Source organism: Clupea harengus, chromosome 10 (assembly GCF_900700415.2).
Source record: "Clupea harengus chromosome 10, Ch_v2.0.2, whole genome shotgun sequence".
Taxonomy (NCBI): Eukaryota; Metazoa; Chordata; class Actinopteri; order Clupeiformes; family Clupeidae; genus Clupea; species Clupea harengus.
The window spans coordinates 16,041,537-16,063,963 of NC_045161.1; the positions used below are offsets into that span (position 1 = coordinate 16,041,537).

The window sequence follows — 22,427 nt, forward strand, 5'->3', positions numbered from 1 at the left end:
AAACTTTTACGAACGTTATTATAGCAATCTTCTGTCACTCACACAACAAACAAAACAAATGCAGGATAAAAAAGAAAATATGAGGTGCGTCTATTAAGTAACGAGACTTTTATTACATATAAATGTATATATGTACGAGTTGTACGAGTATAACACGAGTTGTACGAGTATAACACTTCACTTCACGTTTTCACAGTTGAATTACAGCATTGGATCTCATTATTTAATAGCCACACCTCGTATGTTCACGTCATGGTGTGTTATTATGTTACTACCCAGCTCATCTGTTTATTTGGCATTTGGGCTTTCGGTGGACATGTGCTTGAGTATTCTGAGGCACAGAGCCAGTGTGTCACCACAATTAAAACAGACGCTCTTCTTCAGACGTTATCTGATGTGCTCATTCTCCAAATTAACCTTGTTAAAAAGTGAATGGACGGCTGAGTCAACTGAGCACCAGCTGTTCTAGACCTGGATCATGGATTAAGTTGCTGTGAACGTAATCTACTCAGTTACTACTACTATAGACTGATACATTGATATTGTCTGTATGTATATATATATATATATATATACATGTCTATACAGTATATACACACATTCAGACAATATCAATATAAGTGAAATTACAGAAGGCTGCAGTGAAACAAGGAGGCCAATCAAACTTTATTGACAGTAACAAAAGACCCCTGCCTGCTGGGTCAATTTCCCTAGAAAGTACATTGAATGCTGGGTAATTTTACACGCCTAATATTGGTACTGAATGGTGTACAATATTATCTGGAGCAGTACCATTATTAAGGTACATCAACAATGTAATGAGAGATCATACTGTTTTCTGCTGAAGTGAAACCTCCAACATGGGTAATATGTGGGGCTCATGGCCGTGCACACGTGGGTGAGGAGGGGGAGGGAAGGGACAGATAGGGTGGATTGTCGGAGGAATTTTCACAACACCCGGGCACTGAGGGAAAAAGTGGTCGGGTCGATCAGGCATTCCTTGAAATCCGATGACACCAAAGATTCCAGGGCGTCTTGGGTGTTTTGGGTGTCCACCGGGCCTTTTATGCCCATGGGGTCTTCCAAGACCAGGAGGGGGGCCTGCATGTCCAGGAGGACCTGGGGGGCCTGGGGGGCCTGCATGTCCAGGAAGCCCTTCAGGGAGTGCATGGAAAGGAGGATGGGATGCAGGGTCCATATGAGGAACAGGCAGTGTACAGTTGGGTGCAGTAGGAGGTGGGTGATGGTGGAAAATTGTGTCATTCTGCAAAAGACAAGAGGCACCCAGTCACAGCATTTATCAGTATGACAGAGTAGAGTTCATGAACTATTAGTGCAAAAGTCATCTACATAAACCTGATGTTTCATTTTACGACCATAATGGACAAGGAATGATTCCATTCTTGGACTTTTTGGAGTTTGCGCTCGTAAAACGTAACCACCGTGGGGAAGGAGAAAAGCTATTTTCCAGTCTGACCACTGGAGGGCGCTAGCTTGCAATTCATATTATTTGGATACTGGGTAAAGCATACTGAAGTGCAATACTGGAGCAGCCCTTCCTAACTAATTAACTCATTAATCCCACTTCTATATGTTACAAGGACCACTGAATGACATTATGTTGCTGTGTAATAGCTGTAGCTGTTGTACTACCATCTGATATTATAAATGATTGTATCCCATGATGTGAAGACTAAGCATAACCTTTTCTTGTTAAAATGCAGTTTGGATTGCTGGTGCTCTGTATTAAACATCAAACTGAGAAGAGGACTGGACAGGTACCTGAACCTCAAATATCTGGCACTGAACATCTACTTCACCACTTCCAAGTAAGGTCGATTCACAGAAGCCATGGCGCTGTTGAGGGATGAAAATAGAGAAGAGTCTACTGTGTGCTCTCTATGCAATGTTTGTGACAAAGAAAGTGCTCAGCATCACACAGAGTGATATTATGTCCTTGTGTTCCCATAGCTCAGTGGTTGGGCCACATTGTCGACATAACCAAGGAGATGGTTCATGCACCAAGGGAAATAAACTGTCACTGTACTTCATCACTGTCATGTCACAGAAATCCAGAGGTGGGGGAGAAATCCACCATCATACTCACAGCTTCATGATCACAAAGAGTAAGGCAGGAATCCTGGTCTTCCGGCTTAACGTCAGAAGAACAGTTGGTTTCAACGATCGCAAAATCAGCAAAGATGGACATTCCCATAAACATCCACTGTAAGAAGGACAAGCATTGATTTTACACACACGTATGGTTCTATGTATATGTGGTATACTGTATATGTTTAAGGGTGAACAGAAATTTGATTACAAAACTCCAAAGAGCCTCTTCTTAAATGTCCTTTGTGATAATTTTGCACTCTTCAGCTGTGTTCAGTGGAAAAGATGATCACGTATGTGCCCCCACCTGACTTGACATCCTGCCTACTTCCATCAGCCTGAAGTAGTGGATAGGCTTGCTGTCATCGTGGAATTTCTGGACTGCGCTTCGGACACTTTTCAGCCCCTCAGGGTCATGTAAGGGTATGAGAGAGGGACAGTCGGGGCATATTTTTACCAGTTCCTCTGCTGGTACTGTAAAAATTATAATAAAATGAATTAATAGTAATAAAAATAATTTGCGATACTTAAGGGGCCTATGTCATCTTCACATTCACAGTGAGGATAAGTCCGTGGCTACACTGGGACAATAAATAGTGACATGATAATTGCTAAAAAATAAGTCTTTGTAATGTCAATTGTGTGGACTCTCTGTGTGGATCTGTGTTATATATCATAACATGGTTGACAAAGTTTAAGCTTTAGGATACATTTGTGTGGAAAGCAATCTATTATTTGGAATTATATTATTATTTTCCAAGTTACTGATCTGGACAGACAGCTCGGTAGACTAGTTTGAGCTGGAATGGTCAGACCTTTAGTTATTTTCTTTGTGCATCACCTGCGTCTGTTGTGCAGGAGAATTTTTCGATGGTTGCTTTCCCCTCTGTCTCTTTCACTGTCACACTGCATTTGGACTTGACTTCCTGTGTTAAAGTAGAGTACAAATAGGGTTCATCTTTGCAGAGCACTTGGGGGAAGATTAGGTCAGAAAAAATATGGTCAGAAGAATTTTCTTTTTCTGGGGATACTCAGCCGACCAGCATTTAAAAAAAGAATGGCTTTTGGCTTACTGTGTCATGAGCCTCACGGATATCACATTTCTCTAATGGTTTGGGGTCGATGATATGACATTTTGTTTCACCTAAAGACAACTCCAGAAGTAGCTGACACTCAGAGTCGCCCTTCAAATGAAAAAGGAAGAGGAAGGCAAATTAACTTTCGTACAGGCATAAACATTCCGGGTTTTAGTCATAAATACTAAAAACTCCACAACAATGTTTGAAAAGATGGTAAACCATTGTAACTGATTCCACTAAAACAACAACAACAACAACAAAAATATCTTAGTGAAAATAACCTTCTCTTCAACACATCCTTGAGAATGCTTCTCTTCTTTAAGCTGTACTCACCTTTTTCTCTGTTTTGGCAGAGAGGATGTCCTTGACACGGAACTTGTAGCCGCGGTGGTGGTGATGGTTGATAAAGTGCTCTGCCACCTTGGATGCCGCCTCCTTGTCCTCCTCTGAGCAGGTGAAGGGCTTCTCAGACGGAGGCAGGCTTGCAGCCAGCACTGCTGGGACAGCAAGTGCCAACAGTAGCAGTCCCCTCATGCTGAAGGACTCAGGAAAAAACACAGAGGAGCAAGTCCTGCAGACAAATTTATACAATCATCTGCACTATGTGGCCAAAGAGTAAACAATGTGCGAAAAGCAAACAACTGGCTTTCTAAAATCACAGTGGGATTTAGAGAGAGAACACAAGAGAAGCGAGAGTTTTCAGAGAGTTTAGGAGAATTCTGAAGATCACTGAAGAAATGTTGCTGACGATCATATGTGTTCCTGAATGCATGTAGCTGATAGGAGTTGTTAAGATGGGAAAACTTATCTTCTTGTTGTCAGACAAACTGACCCAAATATTTTGCCTGCTTGGCTATAACACAAACATTCTTTGAATCTCATGCCATATGTGGCCTCATGTCACAAGCAGCTAATTTAATTTATTCCAAAATATGTCACCCTAAAATCTGTCTTGAAATACATTATAACTGACATTTTTAGCGTCACTTGCAACAATGGTTATTGTGTTTGTGCCATTGTCTTGCAATAGGATTTTAGAACTTAATGTGAGAGAAGTGGTTTGGATGTTTTCTGAGCGCAGTAGCAATAGCCCTCGACCGTTGTGACAGATTTTGAAATGAGTGATTTGCACTACTGTTAGAGAAAACATGTAAAACTTCAATGTCCTGACACTTGACTTTTATTTTTTCTTTGTACAAGATCAAATTTAGCACATTCTGTAACTCTTAATATCCAGGCATGCTATGAATTCTATCCTCACAAAGTATGAAAAACCGCAAAGAGCTATTAAACCGAATCACCCGTATTGGCGTTCTGCTTGTTGCAGCAGATGGCATTGATCTCTAGTGAGAGCAATCCAGCAGAGTCCAGTGGACTTTGTGATGGTATCTGTGTGCTGATCATTATCAGGGTTGAGCAAAAGAGCCTCCATCAATGCAATAAATACAAGATTCTCCGAACTTAGTCTATTATTACCATGATCTCAACCTGAAAAGTCTATGGTCAGTCATACTTGGTGTGGCCTTGTATGAAATCCACCCATGGAGAGAAATTTCAGCAAAGATTCTGATTACATATCACTCTGAACTCGAGTGAGAATACATAGAAGGCATCTAAGAACATCACACCATTGTTTTATAAACGTTATCATAGGAATCTTCTGTCACTCACACAACAAACAAAACAAATGCAGGATAAAAAAGGAAATATGAGGTGCGTCTATTAAATAACGAGACTTTTATTATATATAAATGTATATACGAGTTGTTCGAGTATAATAAGTTTTCTTCATTACAGTTGAATTACAGCATTGGGTCTCATTATTTAATAGCCACACCTCGTATGTTCACGCCATGGTGTGTTATTATGTTACTACCCAGCTCATCTGTTTATTTGGCATTTGGGCTTTCGGTGGACATGTGCTTGAGTATTCTGAGGCACAGAGCCAGTGTGTCACCACAATTAAAACAGACGCTCTTCTTCAGACGTTATCTGAGTCAACTGAGCACCAGATGTTCTAGACCTGGATCATGGCTTTAGCTGCTGTGAACGTAATCTACTCAGCTAACAAGATGCTATAGACATAGACTGATACATAGATATTGTTTGTAAGTATATAAATTATATACAGACAATATCAATCTAAGTAAAATTACAGAAGGCTGCAGTGAAACAAGGAGGCCAATCAAACTTTATTGACAGTAACAAAAGACCCCTGCCTGCTGGGTCAATTTCCCTAGAAAGTACATTGAATGCTGGGTAATTTTATACGCCTAATATTGGTACTGAATGGTGTACAGTATTATCTGGAGCAGTTCCATTATTAAGGTACATGAACAATGTAACGAGAGATCATACTGTTTTCTGCTGAAGTGAAGCCTCCAACATGGGTAATATGTGGGGCCCGTGGCCGTGCGCATGTGGGTGAGGAGCGGAAGGGAAGGGACAGATGGGGTGGATTGTCGGAGGAATTTTCACAACGCCCGGGCACTGAGGGAAAAAGTGGCCGGGTCGATCAGGCCTTCCTGGAATTCCCATGGCTCCAGAGACTCCAGAGCATTTGTGTTCACCGGGATTTATATGCCCATGGTGTCTTCCATGTCCACGAGGCCCTGGGGGGCCTGGGGGGCCTGGGGGGTCTGCATGTCCAGGAAGCCCTTCAGGGAGTGCATGGAAAGGAGGATGGGATGCAGGGTCCATATGAGGAACAGGCAGTGTACAGTTGGGTGCAGTAGGAGGTGGGTGATGGTGGAAAATTGTGTCATTCTGCAAAAGACAAGAGGCACCCAGTCACAGCATTTATCAGTATGACAGAGTAGAGTTCATGAACTATTAGTGCAAAAGTCATCTACATAAACCTGATGTTTCATTTTACGATCATAATGGACAAGGAATGATTCCATTCTTGGACTTTTTGGAGTTTGCGCTCGTGAGACGTAACCACCGTGGGGAAGGAGAAAAGCTATTTTCCAGTCTGACCACTGGAGGGCGCTAGCTTGCAATTCATATTATTTGGATACTGGGTAAGTGCAATACTGGAGCAGCCCTTCCTTACTAATTAATCCCACTTCTATATGCTACAAGGACCACAGAATGACATTTTGTTGCTGTGATATAGCTGTAGCTGTTGCACTACCATATAATATTATAAATGATTGTATCCCATGATGTGAAGACTAAGCATAACCTTTTCTTGTTAAAATGCAGTTTGGATTGCTGGTGCTCTGTATTAAACATCAAACTGAGAAGAGGACTGGACAGGTACCTGAACATCAAATATCTGGCACTGAACATCTACTTCACCACTTCCAAGTAAGGTCGATTCACAGAGGCCATGGTGCTGTTGAGGGATGAAAACAGAGAAGTCTACTGTGTGCTCTCTATGCAATGTTTGTGACAAAGAAAGTGCTCAGCATCACACAGAATGATATTATGTCCTTGTGTTCCCATAGCTCAGTGGTTGGGTCACATTGTCGACATAACCAAGGAGATGGTTCATGTCCCAGGGGAAATAAACTGTCACTGTACTTCATCACTGTCATGTCACAGAAATCCAGAGGTGGAGGAGAAATCCACCATCATACTCACAGCTTCATGATCACAAAGAGTAAGGCAGGAATCCTGGTCTTCCGGCTTAACGTCAGAAAGGCAGTTGGTTTCAACGATCGCAAAATCAGCAAAAATGGACATTCCCATAAACGTCCACTGTAAGAAGGACAAACATTGATTTTACACACACGTATAGTTCTATGTATATGTGGTATACTGTATATGTTTCAGGGTGAGCAGGAATTTGATTACGAAACTCCAAAGAGCCTCTTCTTAAATGTCCTTTGTGATAATTTTGCACTCTTCAGCTGTGTTCAGTGGAAAAGATGATCACGTATGTGCCCCCACCTGACTTGACATCCTGCCTACTTCCATCAGCCTGAAGTAGTGGATAGGCTTGCTGTCATCGTGGAATTTCTGGACTGCGCTTCGGACACTTTTCAGCCCCTCAGGGTCATGTAAGGGTATGAGAGAGGGACAGTCGGGGCATATTTTTACCAGTTCCTCTGCTGGTACTGTAAAAATTATAATAAAATAATAATATTTTTATAAATAATAAAAATAATTTGCGATACTTAAGGGGCCTATGTCATCTTCACATTCACAGTGAGGGTAAGTCAGTGGCTACACTGGGACAATAAATAGTGACATGATAATTATTAAAAAATAAGTCTTTGTAATGTCAATTGTGTGGACTTTCTGTGCGGATCTGTGTTTTATATCATAACATGGTTGACAAAGTTTAAGCTTTAGGATACATTTGTGTGGAAAGCAATCTATTATTTGGAATTATATTATTATTTTCCAAGTTACTGATCTGGACAGACAGCTCGGTAGACTAGTTTGAGCTGGAATGGTCAGACCTTTAGTTATTTTCTTTGTGCATCACCTGCGTCTGTTGTGCAGGAGAATTTTTCGATGGTTGCTTTCCCCTCTTTCTCTTTCACTGTCACATTGCATTTGGACTTGACTTCCTGTGTTAAAGTAGAGTACAAATAGGGTTCATCTTAGCAGAGCACTTGTGGGAAGATTAGGTCAGAAAAAATATGGTCAGAAGAATTTTCTTTTTCTGGGGATACTCAGCGGACCAGCATTTGAAAAAAGAATGGCTTTTGGCTTACTGTGTCATGAGCCTCACGGATATCACATTTCTCTAATGGTTTGGGGTCGATGATATGACATTTTGTTTCACCTAAAGACAACTCCAGAAGTAGCTGACACTCAGGGTCGCCCTTCAAATGAACAAGGAAGAGGAAGGCAAATTAACTTTGGTACAAGCATAAACATTCCGGTTTTAGTCATAAATACTCAAAACTCCACAACAATGTTTGAAAAGATGGTAAACCATTGTAACTGATTCCACCAAAACAACAACAACAACAAAAATATCTTAGTGAAAATAACCTTCTCTTCAACACATCCTTGAGAATGCTTCTCTTCTTTAAGCTGCACTCACCTTTTTCTCTGCTTTGGCAGAGAGGATGTCCTTGACACGGAACTTGTAGCCGCGGTGGTGGTGATGGTTGATAAAGTGCTCTGCCACCTTGGATGCCGCCTCCTTGTCCTCCTCTGAGCAGGTGAAGGGCTTCTCAGACGGAGGCAGGCTTGCAGCCAGCACTGCTGGGACAGCAAGGGCCAACAGTAGCAGTCCCCTCATGCTGAAGGACTCAGGAAAAAACACAGAGGAGCAAGTCCTGCAGACAAATTTATACAATCATCTGCACTATGTGGCCAACGAGTAAACAATGTGCGAAAAGCAAACAACTGGCTTTCTAAAATCACAGTCGGATTTAGAGAGAGAACACAAGAGAAGCGAGAGTTTTCAGAGAGTTTAGGAGAGTCCCTGAATGCATGTAGCTGATAGGAGTTGTTAAGATGGGAACACTTATCTTGTTGTTGTCAGACAAACTGACCCAAATATTTCGCCTGCTTGGCTATAAAACAAACATTATTTGAATCTCATGCCATATGTGGCCTAATGTCGCAAGCAGTTCATTTAATTCAGTCCAAAATATGTCACCCTAAAATCTGTCTTGAAATACATTATTACTGACATTTTTAGCGTCACTTGCAACAATGGTTATTGTGTTTGTCCTATTCTCTTGCAATAGGATTTTAGAACTTAATGTGAGAGAAGTGGTTTGGATGTTTTCTGAGCGCAGTAGCAATAGCCCTTGACCATTGTGACAGATTTTGAAATGAGTGATTTGCGCTACTGTTAGAGAAAACATGTAAAACTTCAATGTCCTGACACTTGACTTTTATTTTTCCTTTGTGCAAGATCAAATTTAGCACCTTCTTTAAATCTTAATATCCAGGCATGCTATGAATTCTATCCTCATAAAGTATGAAAAACCGCAAAGAGCTATTAAACCGACTCTTTTCTGGTAAGTGCTCTCTTAAGCAAAAGTAAATCCAAGCAAGTCACTTAATGCCTGTGTAAATGCTTAGTCATCTTCGAGAAAACTGTGCAGAATTAATACATAATTTAAATTATATTGTTTTACCATTGCTATTTATTTTATTTTATTGTTTTTGCTTTTTTCTTGTGTTGCATTTCCAATGGATTTTAGATTATGAATGCTTTATAAATGAATATATATTAATTAAGCAGCAGTATTAATCATTAACAAAAGTTAGATGGACAATATGTTGAAATCTCAGGCCTTTGCCCCTATGTTGAGTACAACTCTTTAAATCAGACAAAGATTAGGTAATCTCTTACCGTCTGAGCCTGTTAAAAAAACAGAGCTCTCTTGCTCCATAATACTGTTTGCTAAATAAACAGGACAATGCCTTACCTTGCTCTGCGTGTGTCATCAAGTAATCAATAATCTCACTGCCTAAGTTAGCCAATCAGTAACACAGTATATTAAGACAGTTTACTGTAAATAAACTGCATTTGGTTATTCCTTCAATGTGATTTTTAGTACCACATAGCCTTTTAGAGTTACAGTTGAAACTATCTAAAGCAAAACACTTTATTCCTGTAATGTACATTCAAAGTCTTTGATTTAATTGATTTCCAATTTGCCACTTTCTGAGTAATAAACTGTGTGAACATTTAGCTCACTGACATTCTGATTTTCCAGAGGTTATTAATAATTCTTGAATGTTTGTTTAAGACAGAACCCAATTTTCCAAGTGAGTCCGTTTGTTGCATCTTACCTAAGGATTATGCAAAATGTCTGTGTTTGTAATAATCTTGTAAATAGAGTTAGTTAGGCAGCCTGTGTTTTGTGAATTACCTGTCTGAGAATATTGGTGCATAAAACAAACAAACTCTAAATGTTTCTTCAGCATAGTTGCACACATTCGAGGTCACATTGACATACAAAGTTAGAACACATCTGAGGTCATGACATGCCCTGTATGACTATGGGCTGGTCCTAGAGAAAGGCCTGGTATTTCAGTGGTGAAGATTATTTTAAAACAACAACACAATCCCTTTAAAATATCAATATAGTACTGATAATGTTTGAAGTATGTGTGAGCGCTCCTACTGTAAGGGAATTAACAAAGCCCTACACCATACACAATGTTTTCAATAAAGACAAGTTTGACCATTACATACCAACATCCATTTGAAAAAAGAAAAAAGTTTTATTTTTAAAATACCATTTATTTCGATGACCAGAAAAAATACCATTCCAAAAACTTTGCTCAAAAGTTTTAGGGGAATCGTAAAGCTATCTGCTATTTAATACAGGTCAGAATAAGAGTATACAGTTGCCTAAATAGCTCTGATCGTTTCATATTCTTGGACTGTGATTATTATCTTACGCTGCCCTACACAGTGGTGTAGCGAGAAGCACCGGGGCACGAGCGGAAAGGAGAGACACCGCTGGGAAACACCGAGAGGAACACCGGGGTGTGGGGCGGTTTGGTGCCAAAGAGGGCTCGCCTCTTTCTACGGTAAGGCTTGTAGCGGAAGTCCGCTGGAGGTCTTGAGATGGTGACCCCGAGCTCCTCGGAGGACTCAGACTCTGATGACTCAGACTCGCTGGAGGACGCTGGGAACTGTGGACTCACAGGCATGGGATCATCTGGCAGAGGAAGGGGAACATGTTGGATGGGATCAAATAGTCTGTCATCGGGCACGACGGCTGGCTGAATGGGCTCGTATGGGTTCGGGGCTGGGGCTTCTGGGACAGCAGCGTCGATTCTGGCACCGGGTTCTGCTGGAAGGTTCGGGGTCATGTCGTGAGTCACAGGCTTGATGTTGACCTTCACAGAAGTGCCAATGCGCTAAGGAGAAGCAACACAAACAACAACACTACATGAGTCCCTTACCCCAGAATTCATCTGTTTAATCATGGGGATGAATGTGGGTGTGTGCATACTAGATCTGAAGGCAAAGCTCAAGTTAGTTTTGGCAAGGACACCTTCTGGCTCTCTTTTCTTTATGTTGACTTGACAGGAGTATGGTGTGGGGGTGTTATTTGGCTCTGAAACCACAAGGTTTGACTGATTTGGGCTCTCAATCATGTTAAGAGATGGAAAGAGACCGTTCCAGGAAGAATGCTCCTACTGCAGGGCCAGGCAAACTACCCCCTGACCAAAAATTTAAATCAGGAAATTTACAATACCTGTGGGTGGAATATTTCACAGGACACCTTAGCATCTTGCTGGAACCAGCTGTTACCAACAACAACTCCAGCACAGAAACCAATTGGCTGCAATGAGACAATAGCTGTGATTAGGCACACAGAAAATGTGCAGGTAATAACAATGAGACCTCTAACATTGACATTTATTAGGAGTGAGTAGTGAGACAAAAGTATTTAATGGACTGAGTTAATGGACTATACATTCGTGAATTGCTATGGCAACGCTATTTCATCCAAGCTGTTTAGTAACACAATATTAATAATAAGAGATTCTTAACCGTAACCAGTTTCATGCTTAATAATGCCCTCTGGTACTCACCACTCTCCCATCATCCACTGGTTCACAAAAACCTGAGGCAGTTACACCCTCTGCACACTCCGTAATTGTATATTCAATGAAGGTGCGCTGCAATGGTACGCGCTGCAGAAATAAATTACATGTTTTTGATGACGCACTTAAAGGTGGGGTAGGTGATTTATTTGAGAAATATTTTTTGTAAAATTTCTTGAAATCCTCTTTACACCCCGATATCAATGAATAAATAAATGCTCTGACAAGAAAAACAAAATAATCTGTCATCTGTGGTAGCCGCAGGGCAGTAAAAAGCCTGTCCAATCATTGAATTAATCCTGGATTAAATGATTGGATGGCCAATCTGCCTGTCTACCTACCTACCTCTGCACAATCTGCCCAGTACACTCACCGTGCACATGGCCGAAGTCTTCCACCAGGCAGGAAATGGCTTTCAAAATCTTTCTATTCATTGATATCTGGTTTCTCCAGAATCGCCTACCCTACCTTTATTATTTCTGAATTAAACACCTGTGTACATATCACCATTCATTTATGTGCTTACAGTGGTTGAGTAACACTACAGAGCCACATGTGTTTGACAAGCATCACATGTGTTTGACAAGCAAAGTTAACTCAACATTCAAAGTTAATTCAAAGTGTTTAATAGTAACAGTAAGCTGTCATTTACTGTTCAGTGCTGTTGTTGATGATTCTCCATCACAAGAGGGTGGTGTTACCTGCGCAGAGGCTCGTGTGATGGTGTGCAGGGCCAGGCTTATGGGAAGCGTACTTTGGGCCTTGTACTTGTTGAGGGTGAAAAGAGCAGCACCCAAGGCCTCAGTGCTGTCTACTTGGAGCAAGAGAGGACATACTGGGCAGGTCCTCAGAAGCTTCTCTGGTGGATCTGGGACAATGTGTTGCATTTCACTTAACAGAAATTCTATTTTCAATTATTATTTAAAAAGACACTCGCAAATCAGTGATCATCAGTGCTGAGCAGAAGGAAAGGGAAATGGATGCCAAGAGAGAGGTAACAGTAGGGTACAGGAGGAACAGTAAGGTACCTGGTACTAGAGTACAGTCGTAGCTGTACAGGTATGAATATCCATTTGCATCATGAAAAATGGTTATGTTGCAGTTCCCTGAAATTTGCTAAAACACACGCAAAAATACATGAAACTTTGTGGGAAAAAAGCATTAGTTGGAGAGCAAATGCTATGTTCATATAACTGTGTTTGTAGATCTTTCAGAATTACATAATCTTGATCTCTGGCTGCACAACAGGCAACTAACAATGAAAAAATAAAAAAAGAATGCAATGCATGCGTAGAAGTTCTGTAGAATGTACTACCTAATCAGAACCTCCAGGCCTATGTTTAGGAGCGATGGACGTAGTAGTGAACCTACGGTTTCCATGAAAGGTCGAACGTCACATCGCTTCCAGGTTTTGGGGCTCTTCACGTGGCACTTGGTCTCGAGTACATCTGCAGTGAGGTAGTAAACCTTTCCAGCGGGACCCTGCGAAGAAGAGAATTATTACAATGATGTAATGGCAAGTTATCGAAAATGTACTCAAAGAGAAACGTTTCCATATCTAGGCCAAAAACATATTAAATCTTTCAGAAAGGGGGTTTAGGTCATAACCTGAATTTGGGGTTTTGGCATAATAACATTTAATTGCAGAAAGAGGGAGAAAGAGAAAGCGAGAGTTATAAGAGGCATAGACAAACAATAAGCCTGCGGACAATTTTTACTGAAAAGCTGCTGTTTGCTGCCACTGTTTGCTCCTCGGGATTTAATTAATCTGGTTGTAAAAGAAACAGAGAGACGGTCTTTCTCAAATATCACAATTTATCCTTTATCAATCATTAGGTTGCAAATTTCTGTTCATTCATCACAGACCCCACGAGAAGTGGGTTACATAATTAGAACAACTGTTTGTAAGTAAAATAAAGTTTCACCACACTACGACTAAAGTGAAGTGGCTTTGCAAAGTAATGAATCCAGCTGACCTGTGCGTGAAGCTGAACGTTGGTAATTCTATTGAGTGCAAATTTATATCCCGTCTGTCGGTCTTCATTTATGTAGGTGATACCAAGTCGAGCGAACTTCTCCACGCTTTTTTCATCGCAGGGAACAGGTGTTAACTCTATCACTTGAGCCGATACGTAGAAGAAATTCGTGACTATAAAAATCCAGACAAAAATGGATGAACCCGCTCTCTTGTGCGTAATCATTTTTTGAGCTGTCAGCCGTCATATGAACATTCGATTCCAGATGGTGTCCAGTTGTTTACATTTGCTGTTCAACATGGCATTGGAATGCTGATAAATATTAACACTGTTTTTGAATGCTGGCCAAATAATTTAAGATGGATCTTTTGAACTGTCCGATGAAAGAGTCGATTGCATTCGAGCGTTTAGCTTTTTCACATGTTTTCATTGTCACAAACGTACTTAGAATATCTTTCAAATATTATATTATTCCGGTAGTAAACTCAAGCCAGTGTAAGCAGTGGGGTGCAGTATTAAAGTTGACCAGAGGAGGGAGTTTTAGGCATGGCAAAGACACTTGTAGGTTTTCAGATTGAGCAGTCACATTAGGTATTAGATGTTGGCAGCAAAAACAATATACATCTCCCATATCTTTTGTACTTTTTTTCCTCATGTGCAATATGATGTATTACGAGCAAAATCTGAGATTTCATGTAAGGACTAATAATTACCATAACCGGGGAACGAATTTAAGGATTATGGTATAAAGAACACTACTACATTGGCTAATGTTCTGTGGCAAAACATTTAAAGAATACATTCATTAAAGACAATTATTTCAACCTGGTCTGTGAAACAAACGTCCTCTTTCACAAGCGTTTGGTAGAAAATGTAAGCATTTTCAAAATCTGGGAACATCTTTATCCTCACCATCGGACACCTCATAATCTTGTCCAGTGTGCTCTTGTCATAGATGTGCAGGGTTCTGTACAGTGTTTTCACAGTTACTGAGCAGGCTGGAGACCCAAGCTTCTTTACACAAGGATGGGGCGAATATCACGATGACATATCTGGATCAAATCAAAAGTGAATATCTTATCCCTCTAGGGCGTTATAATGGATATGGTTGACTGCAGTGGAGGCCAGTCGTCATAGCTGGCATACAGTATTTAATTTGGCTTATGTCTCACAGATACATCTATCTATGTTGTATGTGAAGCCCAGCTTGTTTTAGTATGTCTACATGCATTTAAATCATTCACATTTGTTTTTAAAGCATTTCTACAACAGACTGAAGTTAAATGACAAAGCGTATGAGTGGGTGTGTGAAAATGTGTGTGTGCGAGACATAGAGAGAGAGACAACGGAGAGAAGGAAGAAGAGAGGGAGAAGACTGTGATTTTTCCACTATTATAATAGTTTACTTAGTAACGCAAGAAGGGTGACATCTGAAAATATGAACTCCTTTTGTCTTGCGGTTGCTGTGGATCACCAAAAATATGTGCCCAATTATCTGAAAAAAGAAAAACCCATTGTCATCTCATCAATCAACCCAGAGTACATCACACTAAAGTATAACTTACTTGCCCCTGACAGGTCTGAGCTCTCTGTATCAGATTATCCTTAGCGTGGAATGAACATGTAGATGTTACTGTAATTACACAGGCATACAATAAAGTTAATCTCTAGTTCGCAAGTCGTTCTTTATCATTATGCACTATCCTGAATGGAATGTATGCATCAGTCTGGGCTCTAGCTGAGAGAATGATGTCCTTCCCCTCGCCTACTCCCAGGAAAATGAATTTATCAACCAACATCTGCAGCTGCCTATAAATAAAAACAGAACTTCAGAAATGCTGCAGGAATGTCTTGGGCATTTCCCTTAGATGTGCTATTTAAGCAGTCCTAGGTAGGTCTTTTTCAGACCTGTGCACTTTAATATTTTGTAAAAGGGCACATATTTACACAACCTTGCCCTTTTGTCTGGATCTGAGAGCTTGTAGAGCTCGTAGAAGGTTCTGCTCTCAGCTGGCAAGCGCTCAAATAAAGCAGCGCCTGTTTTCTGGGAGACCCCTGTTCCCCTGACTCTCCCATGGGACTCTGCAAACTGGAAGGAGGTCATCATTATTACAGCACCCCCCATTTCAGTGACTCAGTAACTCCCAATTTATACACTTTTGAAGTCCAACTAAGCAAAGCAACACACACTGTTTGTGCAAATCACCTGGAACACATGCGTCCTGCGACCTCAAATGGGCTAGAGGCCATCCTCTTGCCCCTAATTTGAAGCACTCTTTTACAAGCCATGGTTTTCCACATTTTCTCACTCTGTCCACTTATCTTTTGAATGGATCAATGCCTCCATCCTCTCCTTTTGGAAATTCATGTATCCAAATTGCCTGCAGACCTACAGGAAAAATACACATTCAACCGTGCCCAAACTGCCTCCATATTAGAGTCACTTAACCAGAGCCAAGGTTTTCCCCCACCCCACACTATGTCACAGGAATATGTATAATGGACATTTACTTACTTTTTTACTTAGCAAAATATTCTAGGTCACCTGGAGACAAATATTAACACACCAATGGGACTGGGATTGTTTTACTACAAGTTTCCTTTGCTGCTGGTTCATAATTAGATCTTGTGATCAAATTGAAATCATTATCATCAGTACATTGAAGACACAACATGGAAATCTTAATTGTACGAGTCATGACTGCATTTAAAAGTAATTGAATAATTTGTAATAGGTCTGACCTTGTTGGCACCATGTTGCTGTTCAAAAATAGAATCTCTACAACGGCGCTCGCCTTTGGCAAGTGATAAAGTGCCACACGTGCAAGCATGGGGGAGTGTCTGGGAAGAAGTGTTCTACTAGTGCCACAGGGAGAGAGAGAGAGCGAGAGCGCGCGTAACAGCACAGCAGCTCAAACCTGAGTCTCTTACTGGGGGATTTACACGGACTAACACCGACTCATAACGCCCTCCACAAAAATAAAAAATAAATAAACTAAAGGAATTCTAAGTGAACTATAAAAATGTTCTTCTGGCAGCTTGCCACTGTCCTTGTGTGGTGCTTGATAGGATTTGCAATCGGACGCAGAGCTGGTGCTGAAGACGGCGACATTCTAGAGAAAACTAACAGCGCGCGATGCACCTCGCGATGTCTGACTCTCCATATGACACAGCTGACGGCTTCATTCAAACATCTTCAGGTAAAATAATTCCGCATGACTACTTCCTTCACTGAAAGGCACACATCTAATTCCTGTTTAACTGAGCAGTCCAGAAACTTTAATCTGGTCACCAGTGTCAAGAGATGATTAGTAGATGACTCATAGTCTATCATAATCTTGATGCGTTGTTGTGACAGTTATTTATTAGACGGGACTAACCCACAATTTAGCCAAATGTGGTGGGCATTTACAGGGGAGGGGGGAGTTCTCGCCGAAGTTATGTATGTGCTTCTCTTTATCATGACTTTGACATCAAAACTAAGCCATTAAACTAACAGCGTAGTTCTCAACATGTGCGTTCTGTGCAGTGGGTGGGAATGCCATTAAGCGCCAGGGCCGCTTTAATTTGTCTAAGTGAAACGCGAGGCGTGAGACCAGTTCTGTTCTTTTGGTCTCTACATCCCTGCCACCTGGGAGTTGGGTTATGAGGGTGGCCCCTGGTTGACTGAGAATAAAGCACCAAATTCAGTTCACTGCAAGGTGTAGGAGCGCCACTGGTTCACAGCTCTTAGGCGAGTGGCGGTGCTGAATTACGGGCGTGAATGCGTAAGGTCTGTTAAGAATAGTCAGAGGCAAGAAGAGAAGTTTTCCAGCTTAATAAAATACAATGGGAGTTTTCTCTCCTATATCCGTTCTCCTGGTGTACACATATAATTGAAGTAATCTTTGTAGTCATTCCAGTGATATAATCTATCCAGTTTCTTATTTTTTCCCCCTGAGTATACTGCACATAATGATCACAGTCACATTATGTGTTGGCAGTGGTCACACTCTCTCTCTCTCTCTCTGGCTCTCTCCATCCATATGTGTGGAAAAGCCATGTGTGTATTTCATTTTCTGAGTCTGATAAAAGTTTGTGTGTGTGTGTGTGTGTGTGTGTGTGTGTGTGTGTGTGTGTGTGTGTGTGTGTGTGTCTTAATGTTTATGTATACACTCCCCGGGGTCTGCACCATTTACCTCTCCTGCAGATGTGAATATGCTCAGGGGTCGAGCCTCCAACACAGCCAGTCCACAGCCAGTACATTTCTCCTTGATGTAATTTTCTCCTCTGCTTCCTGCTAGTTTGAGCCTGTGATTTACATGTTCGGGTGAATGGGTGAAAGACCTGACTGCAAAGCACTGTGATCTATAGGTACTTCCCACTGGGCTGCTGTCTTAATGTAGCCTTTAAAAGGGTAATGTGAAAATGAAAAGACTGGATTTGATGTGACTGGATTTTCTACAAAATTCCACTTTAAAGTAGTAGATGTTGTAAAGCATGATATGACTCTTGGCGATTTTGGGGCGCTGAAGTTACAATAGATTAATCTTAAGTAAATGTGATGAACCGCTGGCCATTATTTGTGTGATTTTGTAGATTTTTCAGTGGGTGTTCAGTGGAGAAAATGATGAATCATGGACTTTGATAAATGGATCCACTATACCCATTAGATTGAAACAAAACACAGAGTGGGTTGTCTTCAGCTCTAATGTGTCAGCATTAGTGAATGTATTTTCTCTTAAGTGTGCTGTGACACAAAGTGCTATTTCATCAGCTGGAAAATTAACCACATTTGTAGCATCAGTTTCCACTCTTCTCCAGACACACAGCTGTTTGGTTGCAGGTGTCTGCATTATGTACAATTAATCAAAACATGTTATTCATCTTGCGAAAGGGAGACCAACTGAGTGAGAGGGAGAGTGTTTTGATAAGAAAGAAAGAAGCATATCCAGAGAACATAGAAATAAATCTATTAAAATATATTATCTTGGAATATGAAGATTGTGTCTCAGGAATGTGTGTACTTTGAGTACTGTTGGCAAGCTTTCAGTTACAGTCAAAGACTACAGTGAGTTAGACTTAAGTATCACCCATGGCCAATCTACTGAAAAATAGAGATGTATAGATATACATATATATATATAGAGAGAGAGAGGGAGGGGTAGATGTGGGCATACGAATGTAGACAACTTAGTCTCTCCAGCTGAACCAAGCTTGGCTGCCTCTGTAAACACCAATGACATGACGGCACAAGTAGTGCAACCTCCTTTTACCGTTCATGCTTTTTTTCTTCACTTTATATGGAGAGAATCACATCGCCCGTAGCGATAGCATAATACACCAGCAGAGTCCTGCAGATCTGTGTAAGGAAACAGCTTCTCAGCGGTTACTCCATATTTTAACAAATGGCCCATTAACGCCACTGTCAGGCTCCTCACTCCCACACCTGTGAACCAGTGGCCCATTTCAGCCACATGAGGAATTGAGGGCGGTACGGTGGACAGTTTCCCTTTCATCTACTGGTGCAGATTTTTTTTAACCTGCAGACAGATGTCGAGGGTTAACACTGAGCTGCTTTTTGTCAAGAGTGTGATGGATTTCTGGCACCGCCGCAGTGGGATTGCTCCTCCGTGCGCCGTGACTTAAATAGCAGCTGCAATCCACCAGTCAAGCCTTTCTTTCCTGATCATGTTGTTTTAATGTCAGGTGTCTGGGGTTTGTCCAGTTTAAGGGGGAGGGTAAAAGTTGCATGGCATCTTAACAGACGCTTTCCAGTCTTCATGAAGTTGCAACACAATGCTGTGTTTTCATAGTACTCTTGATATACATGATACCAATTGGATTGGCTACATTCCTCCCCCTCCCCAGAACATTTTAAACAAGTAAAGACTCAGGGAAGAGAGCTGTTATCTAATCGTTTCAGTGTAAGCAGTGAGAGCATTAGGCACTGCAGTTTCCAAACGATTATTTACAGTTTGCTTCATGACTGGACTTGCTTAATATCTGAGAAAACATCCTTTGTATGCTTTTAATGAGGTAATGATGACACAAATGTACTGGTGTATTATAAAAGGCCAACTGCGTTATGAAAGGGATTATGACAACAACAAAGAAGATGATGATGGTGATGATTATAACAATGTGATGACAATGATGGCATCTATCAGTGGCTGTAATAGCATTCACCATATTTGATATCCTGGAGCCCTTCATTAAATAATCCCTGTAATATACTAAGTGTGTCCTGCCAAAGTAGTATTACTCAAAAGGGGTGATATATTGAGGGGAAGTCCGTTTTTTAATGACACAACAGTGGCTCTGTGGTGCTCTATAAAAACAGATTTGTGTGCTGGCTTTAAATTATGCTGAGTTACTAGCCTAACTGAAATACTTAATGGTTTTCTCATAAGCATGAACATTTGCACAGTCATAGCCCCTGTGCACTCTAAAACGGCTGTTTTTCAGTTGTGGTACTTGTAGGAGTTATTGACACACAGAGGCAATTAAAATTCCCAGCAAGACCACTTTTGTTAAAATGCATGTTTATGAGATACGGATGGTGGAGGGGGTGGATCGGGGGGCGGCGGGCTGTCGCAACATCATTTCACACCACCTCTTACTGTGCATTAACAGTTATATTTGAACGGGAAGAGCACTGGGGGAACATGACAAACCCCAACCTCAAAATGCTTTTTCGGGGAAATGACGTTGGCGCGTCATGCCCAAAAAGGGCCGTGGAAGTGTGGGGCCATGGTTTAGGCGGAGCTGCATAATCACAGCGTGTCACTTGTGTGTGTGTGGGTGTGTGCCAACAGCTGTAATGATGAACAAGTAGCAATTTTACACCCGAGGCTATTAAAACATCACTTTCCTTTTCTGTTATTGTACTACAGTCTTCTAAAGGATGTCTGTAGCAGTATTTAAAATGATCTGCCCAGGACGAGAGCAGCATGGAACAGTAATAAAACGTCACGTCACCTTTACCAGACACACATGACTGCTCATGTGAACAGGTGGTGTGTGTTGTCAGAGGGACTAAACAGAAGGTGTTCTACACCATCACTAGTTAATTTACATTGTTAATGTCCAGGTACATTATGTTGAAGGCTGTTTAAAAGGGCTCTTTTAAATGTTTATGCACAGTTTGTCCAAGCTGTTTTATGTCGTTAAATAAGCCTGTGAAGTCCCATGAGTACAAAACTCACTTTTGGGTGACAGACTTTGTGTATTTGGCTCCTAGGCTACACTTGACTTTTGTGATAAGGGTGTCTTGACAACAGAGCACTGCTAGGTTACACCTTAGCACCTATTCAATAATTACCTATGCTATCCCATAATATGGTTCAAACATAGGTGAAGGTGAAATGTCACAGAAGGTACAATAGGTTAGTGAATTGACCTTAATATCCCACATATTTAAAAATGGAATCCGTTCTTAAGGAGAATTTTTTTTTTGTTGTTATTCCTCCTATGGAAAGCTTATTTATCTGCAAAACTATATACCCTAACCTAAACTTGGTATGTAACATCTGATCCATCATGGTCTCTGTCTGTTTGCTTATGCGGTTTTTGAATTGTATTTCTAACTACAGTAATGTTGGTTTATGTCTCCTGTATCTATCTCCAGTATTATGGTAATTAGAAATGATTACTGTGTTTTATCTCTATCTGCAAATTGTCAGAGACGGCTGAGTTGCTGCCACTGAATTGCCTGCCTTTTCAGTTGACATGTAATTGAGCTATTAAATATGGCGGTCAGCACTCCATGCATGAAGTAACTCTCTTCAGTGGAGGCCCCCTTTACAATCCTAAACTCTTTCTACCATTTCCTCTTGTCTACATGAAATCCTGCATGCTTTTCTACAGGCACTTTACTAGACTTAGACTCTCTCTTTTGTCCCCTTATTCTACATATCTAATGACCCCTTCCTCTACCTTTGTGTGTTTCTCTTTCTCTTTCTGTCTTACTCTCCCATGCTCCAACCTTCTCTGCTTCCATCCCTCTCTCTCTCTCTCATTCTCTATCCTCTATGTTGATCTCCTTCTGTCAGTGTCAATCCCTCACTCCCAAAGCAGAACAGTAAATGGTGTTGCATGTCCTGTGCCCTGGGACAAGATGCTGTGATCGGTGGAGTGGCAGATCGATCCAGGGTCAGGGAGAGAACCGAGGGAGGGGGGAGCCGGGGGAGCGGTGGGGCTCCACAACAGCTCCAGACAGAAACCATTACAATCAACCCAGCACCGCTTACCGGTCACAATTTAGAATTAGGAAAAAATGAAGACGGCTAAATGCTCTCTGAGGGACCCTTTCCTTGTCTTGAGCAGTTAGAGTGAGAGATGGAGACAGAGGCTACCACACCTCTAAAGAGAGAAAGAATACCTTCTCTATGATGTGCAGTGTGTGACTTTCTGCCATCCATATCCACAGCCATGTATAGCTAAAGGCTGAATAGTAATCACATTTCATATTTCACATTCACATTCATAGTGTGTTCCAATATTAAGCTTTTACGGTTGTTTGTTCCCTAGAATATGCACATATGTATGGAGCTCTTTGTATTCTGTGCTTTGGAAATGCTATATCGATTTATGGTCATTGTCAGGACTTCTGATGGATAGATAGATAGATAGATAGATATATAGATAGATAGACACAGAGCCAGAAAGAAAGAGAGAGAGAGAGAGAGAGAGAGAGTTATGCGTAGAGAGACAGCTCTTCCATGTCTGCCCGGGTTAACCCCCACAACAATTTCATGCAGCATTTTTGCTGTCAGATGTCGTAAAGTGTGTT

At 41.1% G+C, this 22,427-nt stretch overlaps 4 protein-coding genes across 5 annotated transcripts in view; 1 reads left to right on the forward strand and 3 right to left on the reverse strand.

Annotated features, from left to right (window-relative positions):
• Nucleotides 1-642: 642 nt before the first annotated feature.
• ahsg1 (alpha-2-HS-glycoprotein 1) lies at nt 643-3,753 on the reverse strand. The gene is made up of 7 exons (XM_012825295.2): nt 3,522-3,753; nt 3,183-3,293; nt 2,951-3,035; nt 2,417-2,583; nt 2,108-2,224; nt 1,783-1,857; nt 643-1,264 (listed from the first exon to the last, which is right to left on the reverse strand). Exons 1-7 carry the CDS (start codon nt 3,720-3,722, stop codon nt 827-829), a joined length of 1,194 nt encoding a protein of 397 aa, XP_012680749.2. The 5' UTR covers nt 3,723-3,753; the 3' UTR covers nt 643-826.
• A 1,603-nt stretch (nt 3,754-5,356) lies between these two features.
• On the reverse strand, nt 5,357-8,452 carry LOC105898339 (alpha-2-HS-glycoprotein-like). Its single transcript, XM_012825370.3, has 7 exons — nt 8,194-8,452; nt 7,859-7,969; nt 7,627-7,711; nt 7,086-7,252; nt 6,777-6,893; nt 6,454-6,528; nt 5,357-5,954 (listed from the first exon to the last, which is right to left on the reverse strand). The coding sequence occupies exons 1-7, from the start codon at nt 8,392-8,394 to the stop codon at nt 5,541-5,543; spliced, it is 1,170 nt and encodes a 389-aa protein (XP_012680824.2). The 5' UTR covers nt 8,395-8,452; the 3' UTR covers nt 5,357-5,540.
• Nucleotides 8,453-10,338: 1,886 nt separating this feature from the next.
• Nucleotides 10,339-16,554, reverse strand: si:ch211-262h13.5 (uncharacterized protein LOC571127 homolog). Of its 2 annotated transcripts, XM_031575579.2 has the most exons (9): nt 16,397-16,554; nt 15,861-16,043; nt 14,567-15,743; nt 13,050-13,160; nt 12,707-12,794; nt 12,380-12,546; nt 11,667-11,768; nt 11,327-11,413; nt 10,339-10,985 (listed from the first exon to the last, which is right to left on the reverse strand). In XM_031575579.2, the coding sequence occupies exons 3-9, from the start codon at nt 14,579-14,581 to the stop codon at nt 10,527-10,529; spliced, it is 1,029 nt and encodes a 342-aa protein (XP_031431439.1). In that variant the 5' UTR covers nt 14,582-15,743; nt 15,861-16,043; nt 16,397-16,554; the 3' UTR covers nt 10,339-10,526. The 2 variants fall into 2 exon arrangements, with proteins under 2 accessions (XP_031431439.1, XP_012680766.1); XM_012825312.3 differs by lacking the exons at nt 14,567-15,743; nt 15,861-16,043; nt 16,397-16,554 and adding an exon at nt 13,655-14,199.
• Nucleotides 16,541-22,427, forward strand: part of anos1b (anosmin 1b) — a 44,883-nt gene continuing 38,996 nt past the window's right edge. The window contains exon 1 of the mRNA XM_031575577.1: nt 16,541-16,854. Within this exon, the coding sequence (XP_031431437.1) occupies nt 16,678-16,854 (177 nt within the window). The 5' untranslated portion in view covers nt 16,541-16,677. The remainder of the gene's footprint in view (nt 16,855-22,427) is intronic.